Source organism: Crotalus tigris, unplaced genomic scaffold (assembly GCF_016545835.1).
Source record: "Crotalus tigris isolate CLP2741 ecotype Arizona unplaced genomic scaffold, ASM1654583v1 scf7180000019519.529667, whole genome shotgun sequence".
Taxonomy (NCBI): Eukaryota; Metazoa; Chordata; class Lepidosauria; order Squamata; family Viperidae; genus Crotalus; species Crotalus tigris.
Window position 1 is genome coordinate 277,588 of NW_024097577.1, and position 16,808 is coordinate 294,395.

Consider the following 16,808-nt stretch of genomic DNA (forward strand, 5'->3'; position numbering starts at 1 on the left):
ATTACAAAAGTAAAATAAAATAAGATAAAATAAAATAAAAATAATAATAACAATAATAACACCTATTATCTTAAATTGTGGGGTTCCTGACCTGTTCTGTTTAGCTCCCGGCGCTGTGCCGGCAGGGCCCAGCAGACAGTTTTAGACAGCTGTTCTGGCTGTTTGCCATTGTGGTTGTCTTAGGGCGTGGGAAGCTTCCCTCCCGGACAACTTGATCTGCGTAGTTACCCCCACCCCAGGGCTTCTCCTACCTGGAAAGCCTGGGCACAATGGCAGATGGTGAGTCTCCTCAGGCTTTGCAGGGTTCTGATATTCCCCCCATTCAAGCAAAATGCAGATCCTCTGATTCAAATACAGGGGGGAAGAAAAAAGCTAAAACCAAGCATTTATCAACCAAAGAACCCTCCAAGACTGCTGAGCGAGAGGCCTCGAGGAGACACCAGGCACTGGAGCAAGAGTTCTCCAAAGCACAAAGGCTCAGGTCCAGAGAAGCTGAATTGGTTCCCCCTGCTTCTCTGGCCAGCTCACCTTATGAGCCCTCACTGGTGCCGTCTTATCAAGCCCCCAGGGCAGGGTCTCCTCAAGGGGGAACTGAACAGGTCAGTCTATCTGCCCCTAGACAACATATCCCTATATCCCCTCTGCCAGGGCCTTCCATTTCTCCTGCTAACATTAGTACGCATACTCCTGAGACCACCGGTGCTGGTGTGCCTTCAGCTGAGCGATCCTTATGGGCTCAACAGTTTCAGAGCTTTATGCACCAGGCCTTCAATCAATTCATGTCTTCTTCCTTAGCAGCTGGTCCCTCACAGGTTTCACCTTCTCCACCCTTGCCCGCAGACCGCACTGGACATCCCCAGTCAGCGGGTTCAGGTATATCTGAGACTTCATCTCAGTTTGGGGAGACTGAATCTGTTGACCTGGTGACAACTGAAGGACCTATGTCTGAGGATGAGGAGGTAAATCAGGATCCAACCCCAACATCGGGGCTTTTTGATCCAAACCTATTCAAATCTCTTTTGTTAAAAGCCTGCACAACAGCCAACCTGGTCTCGGAGCAGGAACCCAAGGCATCTACCTCGGCTGCACAAGAGTCAAACCCTTTGTTTGTTAGAAAGGTGGTAGAGGAAAAACAAGTTCCTTGTCCAGCTGTTTTCCACGAGACGGTGGAAAAAGAGTGGACCTCACTGGCCACCCTACCCTCTCCTAACAGCACAGAAAAGAGATTGTATAATGTATCTTCTGCATTCTCTTCCCTTCTAGAGGTTCCCACAGTGGACGCTCCATTAACATCTTTGTTCTCCACATCCACTGTTCCTGGAGACATGGCCGAACATCTCAAGGCGGAAGATAAACGTTTTGAGTTTTCTCTCCGCAGGGCTCACCAGGCCTCTGCCTGGGCCATCAGGGCGTCTTCGTCCTCGTCCTTTTTCGCGAGAACTTCTATCATGTGGCTCCGGGAACTACAGGCATTAATTCCTCCAGACCAGGTACGCGCACATCATACTCTAGGTAAACTAGTAACAGCGGCGGAATACATGTCAGATGCTTCCCTCAACTCCACCAAATTTTCGGCCAGATCTATTGCAGCCACAGTTGCGTCCCGCAGATTCATGTGGCTCAAACAGTGGAGGGCTGACCTAAAGTCAAGATGGCGTCTTGCTACAGACACCTACAGTGGCAAGAATTTATTTGGCCAAATCCTAGAGCCGTACCTGGTTGAAGGCAAGGATAAGAGAAAAGCCTTAGCTCATCCATCCAAGAAGATGGAAAGGAGACCTCAACAAGAATTTTGCAGGCAGTCCTTCAGGGCCGGAAGTTCTTGGGGATGGAGGCAGCCCTTTCGATCAGGGCAGTCCTGGGATTGGCCCAGAGGTTCCCGATCCTTCTCCCCCAGACAGGATCGCCAACAGGACCGCCAGAATTCAGGAGCCAGGGGTCAGTTCCAGACCAAGTGTCCCTTCAGGGGGGCGGGAGGCCGTCCATTCCGAAGGTCTAAGTGACACCAGATTGGACCCTCCCATAGGCGGACGCTTAACCCTGTTCAGCGACACTTGGGAGGTCACCACAAACGATACCTGGGTGAGAGAGACCATAAGATTCGGTTTAGCCCTAGAACTAAAGTCCATACCACCAGACCGTTTCCTTCAGTGCCCCGCCTCAAGACACGCACACAAGGCTGAACTAGTGGACACAGCAATATCACACTTATTAGAAATAAGAGCCATAGAATCAGTTCCTCCGGAACAAAAAGGAAAAGGGTTCTACTCCATTCTCTTCGTGGTTCCCAAGCCCTCAGGGGGATGGAGAGCGATATTAGATCTAAAGGGACTCAACCGCTTCCTAATCTACAGGAAGTTCAAAATGCAGTCCCTCAAGTCCATTCTAGCAAGTGTCAGGAAGGGAGATTACCTCTCCTCCATAGACCTGACAGAAGCCTACCTTCATGTTCCTATCAGACCACATCACCGCAGATTCCTCCGTTTCTGCCATGCAAACAGACATTATCAGTACAGGGCACTTCCCTTTGGTCTATCCTCGGCACCACGGGTATTCACAAAGATACTGGCAGTATTAGCGGTACATCTCAGATTAATACCGGTAAGAGTACAATGTTACCTGGACGATATAATCATTCAGTCCAGTTCATTCCACACTGCTCAACTAGATCTACAGACTACAATAGAGACACTTCAGAGACACGGCTTCTCAGTAAATTTCAAGAAGAGCCACACCACCCCTACCACTCGGATCTTGCATCTAGGGGCGGTGATAGATTCAGACCTATGCAAGGTCTACCTCTCCCAGGAATGCAGGGACGGTATCAGATCCTTAGTTTGCAGGATCCAGAGAGAGAAGGTAGTTCCCCTTGTCCAGTTGTCACAGCTGTTGGGGAAGATGATTTCTTGCCTAGGAATAGTGCCGTGGGCCAGTCTTCATTCCAGACATCTACAATGGTTCCTGCTTCCCTTCCAGAAGCGGAACATGAGTGCCTCCACACGGAAGGTGAGAGTTCCGTACCACACTCTACAGTCACTCAGATGGTGGGGGTCACCAGCCATACACAAGGGGACATTCTTCAAGGAGCCTCACAGACTTATCCTGACCACGGACGCCAGTCTGTTCGGTTGGGGAGCACACAGGCAGACACATATGGCTCAGGGTCAATGGTCCAAGCACGACCTCACGCACAATATAAATTGGCTAGAACTCAGGGCAATACACCTGGCTCTTTGCCAGTTCTCCAACATAGTGAAGGGGAATCATGTCCTGGTAATGACGGACAATGTCGCAGCCAAGGCTCATATCAACAGACAGGGAGGGACCAAATCTTGGTCCCTCATGCAGGAGGCCCTAGCATTGGGTCTGTGGGCAGAATCCCATCTGAAATCCATCAGAGCAGAACACATTTCCGGGGAGGAGAATCGTCAGGCAGATTCTCTAAGCAGGGCGACGATAGACCACTCGGAGTGGCGATTGGAACCGAACCTCTTCAGGGAAATATCGGAGAGGTTCGGGCAGCCTCAGGTAGACCTGTTTGCTTCGCCAGCAAATGCTCAGCTTCCCAGGTATTTCACGCGGTTTCCGTCACAGGGGGCGGAGGGAACGGATGCGCTACACAGCAGATGGCCCAAGGGACTTCTGTATGCCTTCCCTCCACTTCCCCTGATTCCAGCTGTCATCAGGAAACTCCTATTAGAGGGGGCAGAATTAATCTTGCTAGTCCCACATTGGCCAAGGTGTCCTTGGTTTGTAGATCTCGTGGACCTATCGATCTCCCCACCTTGGAAGATTCCAGCAGATCGCATCTCCCTCAGTCAGGGTCAGCTCCAACATCCGGACCCGCAGTGGCTTCAACTAGCCGCTTGGCACTTGAAAGGGAGAGCTTAATTAGACAGTCCTATTCGACTGGAGTGATTGCTATAATTCAAGCCTCCAGACGTCCCTCCACTAACAGGATCTACGATGCCACGTGGAAACGTTTCTGTGCATGGTGTAACACCAGGAGGATCAACCCACTGGCTACCACCATTCCGATATTATTGGACTACCTTTTAGATGGACTAAACAGGGGACTGTCTCACAATACCATCCGTAGGCAGATCGCAGCATTATCCACGGTCCTCATTTGTGAGGATCAGGTACAGCTATCTCATCATCCAGCTGTTACGGCCTTCCTTAAGGGAGCCGTTAATACAGGTCCCCCTGTAGTACACAGATATCCCACATGGGACCTGCCAAGGGTTCTGCAGGTTCTTACCAGTTCACCATTTGAACCCATCAGATCTTGTTCACTACACTTCCTTTCATTGAAAGTAGCCTTTTTGATAGCCATCACCTCAGCGAGACGCATCTCGGAACTTGCTGCACTCTCGATCAGGGAGGATCTTTGTGTTTTTCTGGATGACAGAGTGATCCTAAAATTGGACCCTTCTTTCATTCCGAAAGTCAATACTAGCTTCCACAGGTATCAAGATCTGATTCTTCCGGACTTTTGTCCGCGACCTTCTCACCGTCTTGAAAGATTGTGGCATACATTAGATGTACGCAGGGCTTTGCATCACTATGTGAAGCGAACCGCTGCATTTCATAGATCGGAGGCCTTGTTTGTGTCTTTCCAACCTTCTTCCATGGGTCTGAAAGTATCATCCTCGACCATTGGTAGATGGATTAGGGCCTGCATCTCTCACGCTTACAGGACTCAGTCTCTTCCTGTTCCTCCTCACATCACTGCTCATTCTACACGTAGCGCTGCTACATCTGCGGCCTGGTCCACTCAGGCCTCGATTGAGGAAATTTGCAGGGCAGCCACCTGGGCTTCCCCCTCTTCATTTATAAGGCATTACAAGCTTGATAAATTCGCTGCCTCAGACGCATCCTTCGGCAGAAGGGTTCTGCAGCAGGTAGTCTCTACCCATGAGCCACAAGCCTAGACTTCCCTCCCGACAGGGACACGGGTGGCTTTGGTATGTCCCAATCGGTGGATGCTACATCTATCATGCTGGAGAAGGGGCGTTGTCTTACCTGAACGCCTTTTCTCAGCATGAAGATGTAGCATCCACACCCACCCTTAACACTTAGTCTAGGCAGATTTTTTTCAGGAGGAGCTACTGTGTCGGACCTAATGAATGCTTCGCCTCGACAAAACTGGGAAAGGAGAGCCCAAGGGAGGCATGGCTAAAGTTTGGTCTTAGTCTAAATCTGAGCAGGAGGGCTTTGATTACCCAATCGGTGGATGCTACATCTTCATGCTGAGAAAAGGCGTTCAGGTAAGACAACGCCCCTTCTAGCTTGATATTTTTAACCACCTTTAATAACACCAAACTGGCTTTTTCTTGAACAATAGCAGTGCATTTGTACCTTTAAAACTCTTCTTATGAAGAAAGACTTGTAGTGTGAATTTTTATTAATGATGCATATCTTCCAAAGCTCAGGCAATATTATGGTGATAATTTCCATTTACTAAATCTGAACTTATTCCATTCCAGGCAGGAGCTTCCATGCAGCTTCATTTTTCAGTTGCTTTACTGCAGCTGTATTGGGCTAAGAATGCCAGTTGTGCCAAAAATGGGTTTGGGGTCAGGAGGGGGGTCATTTATCTTATTACCATTGGGAGGATAGGAAGCAGGTGGAGTCTTGTTTCAGTGACAGTAATTATTGTGATTAGGTCAGCATTACACATCCCATTCACAGTGTCTTGGAAATGGAAAGATCCCGATTGAAAAACATCCTTAGTTTTACCTTAGTTCTACCTTAGTGCCACCTAGTATTTCACCCTGAGTGGTTGTGCAATGTTTTATGAGTTGTTTTAGTAGCTGAAAAACCCAATGACTGATTTATTTGTGGCAAAGGAAAGCTGATTTCCTCAGACCTCATAATCATCTCTATCATAAGGGACACATTGAGACCCTCTTGCATTATGCTCAGAAACTCATACATCACTCTCATAACACCATACTTCATAACAATAATTTCATCCCATTCTGCTGAAAAACAACAAAAAAATGATATTTCCCCAGGTTAATCTATTGGTGAATGAACTTCCATTTTTCCAACCCTTATTCAAGATATAAACATTGAATTAAGTTGGACTATCTTTGTATTTCTGCTTTGGGATCCTTCTAGTGATGACAGGTAGATATAAAGTATATTTTAAGGTGTCCATAAGTTTATTTTAAGAGTATAGACATGTAAAAAATGAACAGATGAAATAAATTTCTGGAGATGTTGACATGTTCAATCTCTTTTGAGAATGTAATGCTCAGTATCCAAATTTAGTGTGTTTGGTCTTGCTTCCTAGTAAGCCTGTTGTGAGTATTAAAGCAACAGCTGTTTCTGCAAGAGTCAACTCATTTAATGACTGAGTTGAAGTCATGGCACCCTCAGTAAATCATCTTATTTTAGAGAAAGCACTACATGCATATTGAAAATTCTTTAATTGCTTGCAATCTTTTGGGTATTCTGAACACAGTGAAAATGATTGCATTATTAATAACCATTGTTATTTGAATCAAGCACTGCCAAAATATAAACTGGATGATGTATTACTTTAAATAAGCATTTCATTGAGTTACATTTTTATTGATAGCCCATAATATAAGTCAAAATGCTTGAGATGTATTTTGAAATATAGATAAAAATATTGAGAGGGGAAACTCCTTTAGATCAGTGGTTCTCAACCTTTCTAATGCCGCGACCCCATAATACACTTCCCCATGTTGTGGTGACCCCCAACCACTTATAAATCACCGGGTGCCAGGGGCGTGGCCAAAGAAAAGGGGGAAAAAATGGCGGACAGCCTTGTTTGGCGACCCCTGTGAAATGGTCGTTCGACCCCAAATGGGGTCCCGACCCACAGGTTGAGAACCACTGCTTTAGATATTAGCTATATCATAACATTAAAATTAACTGTATGGAATAAATTCGTATTCTGTTAAAATGGATAGGGTGCTTTAGTTTATGCAGAATACATGAAGGTGGAATGAACAATAATACTTCAACCTCCAAAACTTTAGTTAGATATTTCAGTAAATGAAAGTGGAAAATAATTCTTGAAATGAGCTCTTTTGTTACCTATATTCACTTCTCAACATACTCTGCCACAATTTACTGCACACTTTTGCCAACACTATACAAGCTTCCTAAGGACATCAACAAAAGTACTCCACAGCTTGTCTCTTCAACCAGGGCATGATCATATTTTTCCATCTCTTTACCTGAATCAAACTGATGCCCACAAAAATATTCCTTTGATTTTGGGAAAAGGTGCCAGATGTTGCTGTACAGTGGGGTAAGATGGTGAGATCCAGCTTCACAATTACCTATTGGATGGCTTGTGAAATGTGAGGCTTAGTGTTGGCATATTGCATCAAAATGTCCTTTTTTGCTTATTATATCTGCTTAAAATGGAAAATGGAGTAATATTGTATGTTAAGTCAACATCTTGGAAAGTAATGGATCAATTCAAAGATAAAACAAGGTAGATCTTAATTTTAAAATTATAGAAAGAAGACAAAATAATAACCTTGGCATCTAGCTGTACTCCAAATATAAAGAATAACAATGCTACAAAAGAATTTTTCAAAAGTTAATAGAACTGGAAGATTCTGAAAGATTTGTCTTTGTGAATGGAATGTTATATCTGAATTTGGATAAATTGTCTCAGTGAAGGAGTGACTATGTGGTACTGGTACATATAACATGCATTTGCATAACCAACTTGCCTTCTTCTCTCCTTCCTTCCCAATTTAAACCCTGCTTACCAGACTCTTGATTTTTTGGCACAATAGACTAACAAGGATATGATCCTACAACCTCCTACTCAGAATCTGTAAACACTCTTAAGGGTGGTTAGACCAATGTGAATCCTATATCTTAGATATGTTTTAGCATAATGCAAAAGAGATAAGCTAGAAAGTTTCAAACCAATGAACTTTGGTTTTTTTTTAATGCCTAGTTGGCTGGAACAAACAATACTTACAATTCAACATATAGGTACATTAAATTTCTTCAGACCAATGAATTTAATGACACCAAGTCCTGTTTCTTCCATGGCTAGGATATAACGATTGGATGTTAAGAGGTTCCATTTCCAGCTAACAGAGATTCATCTAAAATAGCAATTGACTTGTTGATCGAGTTTGATTAGTTGCATTATATAACAGGAATGGTTAAAAACACTTAGCTCCTAGTAGATTATAAAATTGTACATTGCCCTTTTTTTAAAAAAAAAATATTGTTTACCCTAAATTTCTAAAATGTTCATTTACTTCAAAAAGATTTTTGCAACCTCAAAGGCATCTTTTAAAAAAATCAAAATTGCTGACAGAATATTTATTGATGTTTATGAAAACAGGCAAATTATATAGAAGGAAGTTACTTCATCAGTAACAATTAATAGTGCTAATCATAAATGTAAAAATATTTTCTATATTATAGGGCACTGCCCATTCCCTCAAAGTATTAGTAATGTTTGTAATTTATTTTCAGTGTCATTGCTTTTAAAAAACCTAACAACATCAATCCTGGACAATTAACATTCATGCCAAATAATGTTGATGTATGACATATAATACCATTTATATAACTCTTGCTTTTGCCTTCCATAATTTGCTTTAATAAACTTTAGTGGCATTTACTATCACACTGGCATTAACACTAATTATACTGCCAAATGGACATTGGTAAAACATACCTGCAGGAATGAGGAAAAGTTATTCCAGATTAATGTAAGGTCTAAATAATATTATGACATGGTATTGCATATTTAAAGAAAAATATATATCAACCAGCATTTATTAAAAAAAAATACTCATATTGATGGCTTTCAGCTATTAGGAACAATAAACAACATAATTTAAAAACCAGCTGCTGAATAAAAAAAGTGAATACCTCTTTACTCTTCCAGTTCAAGTGCAGAATCCTTTTTTCCAACATGAGATTCCAATCCAGGACTCTGTAGTTATCAAGGCAGATTATGGAAGGAATAATCTAGAAGAAGACCATCAAGAACATGATCAAGAAGAGCACTTGGTTCTGATAAAGAGGAAAAGAAAAATGAGTAGACACCAAACAAAGATTATGAAAAAATGAAGGGTCCCAAAATATGCTTCTCATCATATTTAAATGTATATAACTTTTTCCAATTTTTATTCAACTTGAGTCACTAGCTTTCAGCTCTTTTGAAAAAATAATTATGCAGCTGAATGGGGAGAGACACAGAACCCAGCCTATCAGCAGGTATGTTGGCTATTACCAGAAACGATAAATTGACTATGATAATCAATGACAAGGCCAAGAAGGTTCTTTCATTCTGGCAGTGAAAAGTTTCATCTAGACCAGCAGTTCTCAACCTGTGGGTCGTGACCCCATTTGGGGTCAAACGACCATTTCACGGGGGTTGTCAAACAACGCAGTCCGCCATTTTTCCCCTTTTCCTTAGCTGTGCTACTCCCTCTTATTCTATTGGCTTTTGAAAGCCAATAGAATAGACTCTATTCAAGAGACTCTATTCTATTGGTGTTCGAAAGCCAATAGAATCTATTGGCTTTCGAAAGCCAATAGAATAGACTCTCTTGAATAGAGTCTAATTCTATTGGCTTTCAAAAGCCAATAGGAATTGTCCAGGCTGTCTCTGCCCTGCTGAGCCTGCCAAAAGTCCCAGTCTACAAACGGTGCTGCAAGTTGTCTGCAGCTAAGGCGAGCTTTCTGGACGTTTCCACCCCTCCCTGCTGAGCAACTACTAAATGTAAGTAAAAGAGGGCCAGGGGTGGGAGGTGGGAGGCGGACGGGTGCAGGGAGGGTTGCTGGCACGTGTGGGGCCAGCAGATGGCTTACTTCCCTTGGACTGGGCCAGCTGGTGGCCCAGCCAGTGGTCAGCCTGCACCCTCGCTGCCACGTGCCATGGCTGCCCAGGAGCGCCTGGGCCTGCCTGCCGCTGCACCGAGCATGCGGTGGCTAAGGTAAGGCTAGCGGGGCAGCAGCAGGCACAGGGAGGGTTGCTGGCGCACATGGGGCCCGACGGGTGGCTTACCTCCCTTGGGCTGGGCCAGCTGGTGACCCAGCCAGTGGTCGGCCTGCGCTGTTGCTGCCGCTTGCCAGCTACGCCTCAGCCGGTGCAGGGGGCAGCACCATGCATGTGTGTGCTCCTGTGCTGAGGCGGTTGCTGGCCGATGGCCTGTGTGCACCCTCAGCCTGCCCAGCGTGCACTCCAGCTGCAGGAGAGGAGGCAGGGAAATACAGGTAGTCCTCGATTTACGACCACATGGTTGGGGGTCATGGCATTAGGAAGGTTGAGAACCACTGATCTAGACATGGAAGGACGAGGAGAGGAAGAACCCAAAATTCAAATCAATGGTACAAAAAACTATCCCTGAAGAGTTTAGATTTGAAATGTGTGGGATCCAATAATGTAAGACGCTAAGAAAAAGACACAGGCATGTCTTGAGCAGAGGTTTGAAGCTGCAGGACACAGCTTGACAAACTGTGAGTTTATTGCTTCTTATTTACTTATTACATACACCAGCTTAACCATTAGATGCTGACAAAGGTTTCTTCATTGGAAAATGTCTTCATATAAGCAACTATTTACTAGTAACACATTACATGGTCAAAGACCAGGTAAGAACAAATACAGGTAGATCAAAAGGAGAAAGAACTGACAAAGACAGGAAGAGATAGGAAGGAACTTAAGCATATTATCTGTTTAGGTAGGTGAGGCACTAAGTCAAAAGGGTATGACCTTCTGGCTGCTTCATTAGGACAAAGGGTATCAAAAGGTTATGAGGTTTGTGAGGGGGGGGGAAAGCACAGCAGTTTGCTGCATGTGCATTTTCCCCCACATCTCACTCTTCTCTATTTTATTAGTGAGGACATTATCCTAAGCTGGAGTAGTTAGTGGGTCTTAGTCAGGGGACATATAACTTTGCATTTGTTTATACAAAACATAATTTGTTCCTGAGGTAAGTTAATGGTAGTTTAGTATGGAAAATTGAAAGTAGAGAAAAAAAGACATTGAATAACCATATATGTGCATAATTAAAGGATACCTCTTGAAAGGAGATACAATTTAAAATTCTTTGACTGACATGTATACAATGAGGTTTTTTAGGTGAAGTAGTACAATTGACAATTTTTGCACAAGTAAGATTTGTAGGCACAGCTACCATTGGTGTATGCAAAACAATAACATCAAGGGGTAACATGTAAGAGGCATGACTCCAGCTTGACATAGTTGCATAATGAAATTCATTGTCTGATAAAAAATTGCTTAAACCAGTATAATTTTTTTAAAAAAACTGAAGCTGGAACACACAAAGGTATAAGACAGGTAGAGAGTAGATTTTCCATATCATATGATTCAGAAAGATAAAGGTCTGCCACTTGTGTGACATTAGCTAATTACACCCAAATATTATATTTCATCCATGATTCTAAAGGATAAGGTGGGAGAGCTTGAGCCCCCACACAACAACTAAGAAGGAAAGAGAGGCAAAGAATGACTAAGGAATTTGCAGTCAAAACCACAAATATGGCAGCGCATAAATTCTCTGGTGTAAGTTCTTTTCCCTGTTGCCACAGAACCTTCTGCACTTTGGATGTTAGGTTTTTCACATCGCCCAGGTCGTTGGTCAACTGCGATGGCGAGAGCAAAAGGGACGTTGTGCTCTCTGAAGAGTCACCTGCTTCATTTCCAGTATTGGATTCTGGACTTGATGCCATGACATCTTTGGCTGTTCGCACACATCCAGAGGGGGCCTGTAGGAACAAGCACAGCAGCATAGCCTCGCCCTCAAGTTAGTAAGGGGATTGGACCTAACCAGGTTTTATCAGGCAATTGCCGATAACATACCAATCTGAAACTGCAAGAGTGGGTATTAAATTTCATCTCCATTCTCAAACCGGAATTCTAAGCAGAGAGGAAAAAAAGTTTAAAACAAACAGCCCCCCCCCTCTTTCTTTCAGTCACTCTTGCTCTTAAAGCAACACAGCCAGTTGAAAAACAAAAAAGACAGGAACATTTTTTGTTACAAACTTCTCATCACTAAAAAATAGTTTTCTCTCCTTCACATGCATTTTCTATAAATTCTCTCACACATTCTCCATGGGACTCTTCTCATGCAAAAACTTACTATTGCTTTTCAATTTACTTTTACAACAATAAAATCTGCAGTTTTCTATTTCTTTCACAGCCTGGGAGAGTGTGGGTGGGGGTGGGGTTTGAGGGCTAACACACACACTTAGATATCAACAAATTAATTCATTCATTTTCATTCTAACTGCTTGTATAAACAATTCCACATACAAATATTTCATTTCATACTTTTTCCAGGCAAACTACTTATTTTTAAATAAGATCTTTTTGTGTGATGTTATCAGAGAGGGTTTTGACCCTCTTCCAAGTCTTGGAAATAACACAGAACAACACAGACAAACATATATACACAAATACTATTAAAACAACATTTATTTAGACATATGGCTTGTCTTGCAAGAAGCGAGAAAAATCATGAGATGATTCCAACCAAACATGTAGTTTTTAACCATCTCCTATTTTCCTCACCATTCCAAGCCCAAGCGTAATGTTCTGGGTAGCCACACATATACACACATACACACATATACATAAACAAAACACACACACATCAATTTGGGGTTTGAGGCTAAAACAGGCCTTCTCTTTTAATTAATAAGGAGGGGAACATTTATGGTTACTTCCCATTTATCCCAGCAACTTCAAAAGACATTGGGGAAAGACTAAAAGGAATATTGAAGGTGTGAAGGGTAAGGGAAAAGTAGCAGCCTCCTCGCCTCATCTCTGACAAAGGGGAATTGAATAGAGTCAGATTAAAAGGGGAAAAAAGGAAAAAACCCCTTGCTTTCAGTTCTTTGAATTTTCTTTTCTTTTTCTTCCGTGGCTTTAGTTGTTATCAGATAAACTAGCCAACCCGATGTTTACAAAGTTTTTCAATGTTGTCTTGTTAAACATTATTTATACTTCTACACATCAACACAAAGCACCATCAGACATTGTCTGACAGGGTTAAACTTAACAGCTACTTGAAGTTTCAAAACATCCCAATTGTTCAAAACACATTGCAGAGGAGTACATTTTGATTTAATTTGTTTCTTTAAATTCCTCTGACGATTCCCCATATATATTTTTTCTACTTCAAGATTGTTCCTCTAATATTTTCCTTATGGGGGTGTATGATGGCCGTAAGGAGGCAAAAGAATTAGCCTCTTCAGAAGGAGCTGAAAATCCAATTAAAGATGCTTTCAGAGGCACAGTTTTTACTTGATCCTAATCAGGCATGGGGCTTGTAGTTAATTGTTGCCCTGCTGAAGCATCTGAGCCAAATTTTTCCACTGCTTGATGGCACTGATGCCATTGATGTAATATCTGTACTGGAGCCCGAGATTCAAGATGTAAAGTATGCCCTATCTTTTCCCAATCTTGTAACCTAAGCGTCCAGTGCTTAGGATATCAAGGGGAATGTTTTCCTACCTCATCCACCAGCTTCCTTATGTCTGCCTCAGGCGCTTTCATGCCTGATTTGTGTAACAGGAATCTGAGTTCCTGTACATGTTTTGCTGGTGCTGAGATAGATTGCAACCCTTACTTACCACTGAGGAGTCCCATAGGATGAAAGTGCACTTAGGGGTCTATTCCAGACACTGGTAAGTATGTTGCTGTCTCGGAAGGGGGCTGTCTCAATTGCTCCATGGGGGGCTGTCCCTGTTCAGGGGCCAGATGTAAGATGCTAAGAAAAAGACACAGGCATGTCTTGAGCAGAGGTTTGAAGCGGCAGGACACAGCCTGACAAACTGTGAGTTTATTGCTTCTTATATACTTATTACATACACCAGCTTAACCATTAGATGCTGACAAAGGTTTCTTCATTGGAAAATGTCTTCATATAAACAACTATTTACTAGTAACACATTACATGGTCAAAGACCAGGTAAGAACAAATACAGGTAGATCAAAAGGAGAAAAAACTGACAAAGATAGGAAGAGATAGGAAGGAACTTAAGTATATTATCTGTTTAGGTAGGTGAGGCATTAAGTCAAAAGGGTATGACCTTCTGGCTGCTTCATTAGGACAAAGGGTATCAAAAGGTTATGAGGTTTGTGTGTGGGGGGGGGAGCACGGCAGTTTGCTGCGCATGCATTTTTCCCCACACAATAAGCCATTATCTATGCACTGAGTTATTTCATTTGTTTACTTTCTGTCCTGGGGGGGGGAAATGTACCCACTTTCTTTTTTATTGGGCCATCCTCCGATTGATCAAGCAAGTTAAGTTTCAAATGAAGTAAAATGTAATACTATATTGTGTTTTTCTAATACTATTCACATCTATTGCTTTAGTCAATCTTTTTTTCTAATACATTTTTGTGTGTGCTTTAAAATAGTAAAAGAAGAAAAAAGAAGAAAAAAGTCTTGTAATGTTTAAAAGAACTGAACATAACCCTCCCCATGCCAATTAAGATCCAGATAATGAGTATAAATGTGTCCATGTAATTAATTCCACTATCATGGTATTTGGACCATGTTGCTTTGTAAATCTGTAATTGACACTGGATATGTGGCATTATTTGTACCACATATATATCATTTGCAGTTCTTATGCTAGGAGAAATCTTCTTCCTCTTCTTTTTCCTTCACAAAATGTTCTGTAGAAAGGCTAGACGTTGCTGCTAAGTTAACAATCCATTAATTAGAGAAAAGTTCTTCATGTAAAAGCTGAAAGTCACCTATTGAAATGTCATGGGATTATTGTTAGAAAAAAGTGACTCTACTTTTGCATTAAGCACACTAGGAGAGAAGGTGATCTGCTATCTTTCTTGCTTTTTTGACTTGAAATTTTTTTAACAACCCTCAAATATACTTTTCATCAGAAACACCAAAAATCTTACTGTTCAGCACTAGGCTCTTCAAAAATCAGCTGCATTTCTTGCTTTCCATCATTTCTTTGTTCAGAGCGCTTGAAGACAATTGGATTATTAACTGTGATAGTCAAAAAGGGCTTATTATTTCATTTTATTATTTTAAAAATCTTCAGGATACTCTAATTCTGTCCTCATTGTAGTGATTTGTGTATGTGTGTGTGTGTATGTATATATATATATATATGTAGGTCTTTGGTTGTTCGGGTTTTCTCCCACGTAAAATTGGACATCCTCTGCACCAGCAAGCCACCCAAAAGCAACTTACCCAAAGAGGAACAGACAGCACTATGTAACCTTAAAGAAGACACCAGCATAATAATCCTACCAGCAGACAAGGGCAACGCCACGGTGGTTATGAACACATCTGACTACCAAACCAAATTAACCAACCTACTCCAAGACTCCACATACAAACCCCTAAATACAGATCCCACCACCTACCTGGAAAAAACCACCAGAACCAAGATAAAAGCCTCCCCCATTAGCGAAGAGATCCAGCAAAGAATCATTCCCAGAGAGAAATCATCCAGATGCCCTAAACTCTATGGTCTCCCCAAGATACACAAAGAAGGAACCCCACTCAGACCTATAGTCAGCTCCATAGGCTCACCTCTACAAAACCTAGCCAAATTTCTCGCCAAACAACTACAGCCCTATGCAGAATCCATCACCTCACACGTAAAAAACTCATTCCAGTTTATAGAGATCATAAAGAAACAAAGCTTACAGCCCAGCGACCTACTAGTGAGCTTCGATGTCATATCCCTCTTCACCCAAGTGCCTATCAAAGAAGCCTTGACAGCTATTCAAAACAAATATAACCCCCCAAACACATCTTAGATCTGACCAACCACTGCCTATCCAACACATACTTCATCTATAATGGACAAAAATACAAACAAACAGAAGGAGCACCCATGGGATCACCCCTCTCACCTGTCATTGCCAACCTCTACATGGAACACTTTGAAACCCAAGCTCTAGAAAAAGCGGATCACAAACCCAAACTCTGGCTCAGATACGTAGACGACACCTTCATAATCTGGCCACATGGGAAAGAAAAACTGGACAACTTCCTCACACACCTCAACAGCCTACACCCCAAAATACAGTTCACCATGGAAACAGAAACTAACAACCAACTTCCCTTCCTGGATGTCTTAGTCTACAAGAAATCCAATGGCTCCCTAGGACACACCATCTACCAGAAGAAAACACACACAAACCGCTATCTGCACGCTCTCTCACACCACCACCCAGCACAGATCAACTCTGTAGCCAAGACACTCATCTCCAGAACAAAACGCTTAGCTGACGAACAACACCTAAAACCCGAACTACACACTCTCACCAATGTACTAACATCCAATGGATTCCATAGAAATAAGATTACAAACCTAATCCCAAAAGAAACCCCCACTAAAATCCAAGACAAAGAACAAGAAAACGGCAAAGCCATCCTCCCATACATAAAAGGCATCACAGACAGAATCAGTAAGATCCTCCATAAACACAACATCAAAACAGCATTCTGCACAAACAGAAAAATATCCACCATCCTTAAAAACCCCAAAGATAAAATTGAATTAGAAAATCAAGGAGTATACGAAATCCCATGCACCACTTGTCCCACCACATACATCGGACAAACCAACAGAAGAATAAGTGCACGCATTGAAGAACATAAGAACTCAGTCAAAAAAGAGGAACCAACATCTTCCCTGGTCCAACACCTTAAAGCCACAGGACATGAAATTGACTTTTAAAATACCAGAACCATTGCCAAAAGTGAACATTTTAATAACAGAATAATCAGAGAAGCCATCGAGATAGAAAAACGCCCACACAGCATGAA

General features: G+C 42.3%; 1 protein-coding gene across 1 annotated transcript; it reads left to right on the top strand.

The window, feature by feature from the left end:
• The first annotated feature begins 269 nt into the window (after positions 1–269).
• On the top strand, positions 270–5,157 carry LOC120316926. The gene is made up of 3 exons (XM_039363090.1): positions 270–279; positions 649–1,490; positions 5,103–5,157. The coding sequence occupies exons 1-3, from the start codon at positions 270–272 to the stop codon at positions 5,124–5,126; spliced, it is 876 nt and encodes a 291-aa protein (XP_039219024.1). The 3' UTR covers positions 5,127–5,157.
• Positions 5,158–16,808: the final 11,651 nt, after the last annotated feature.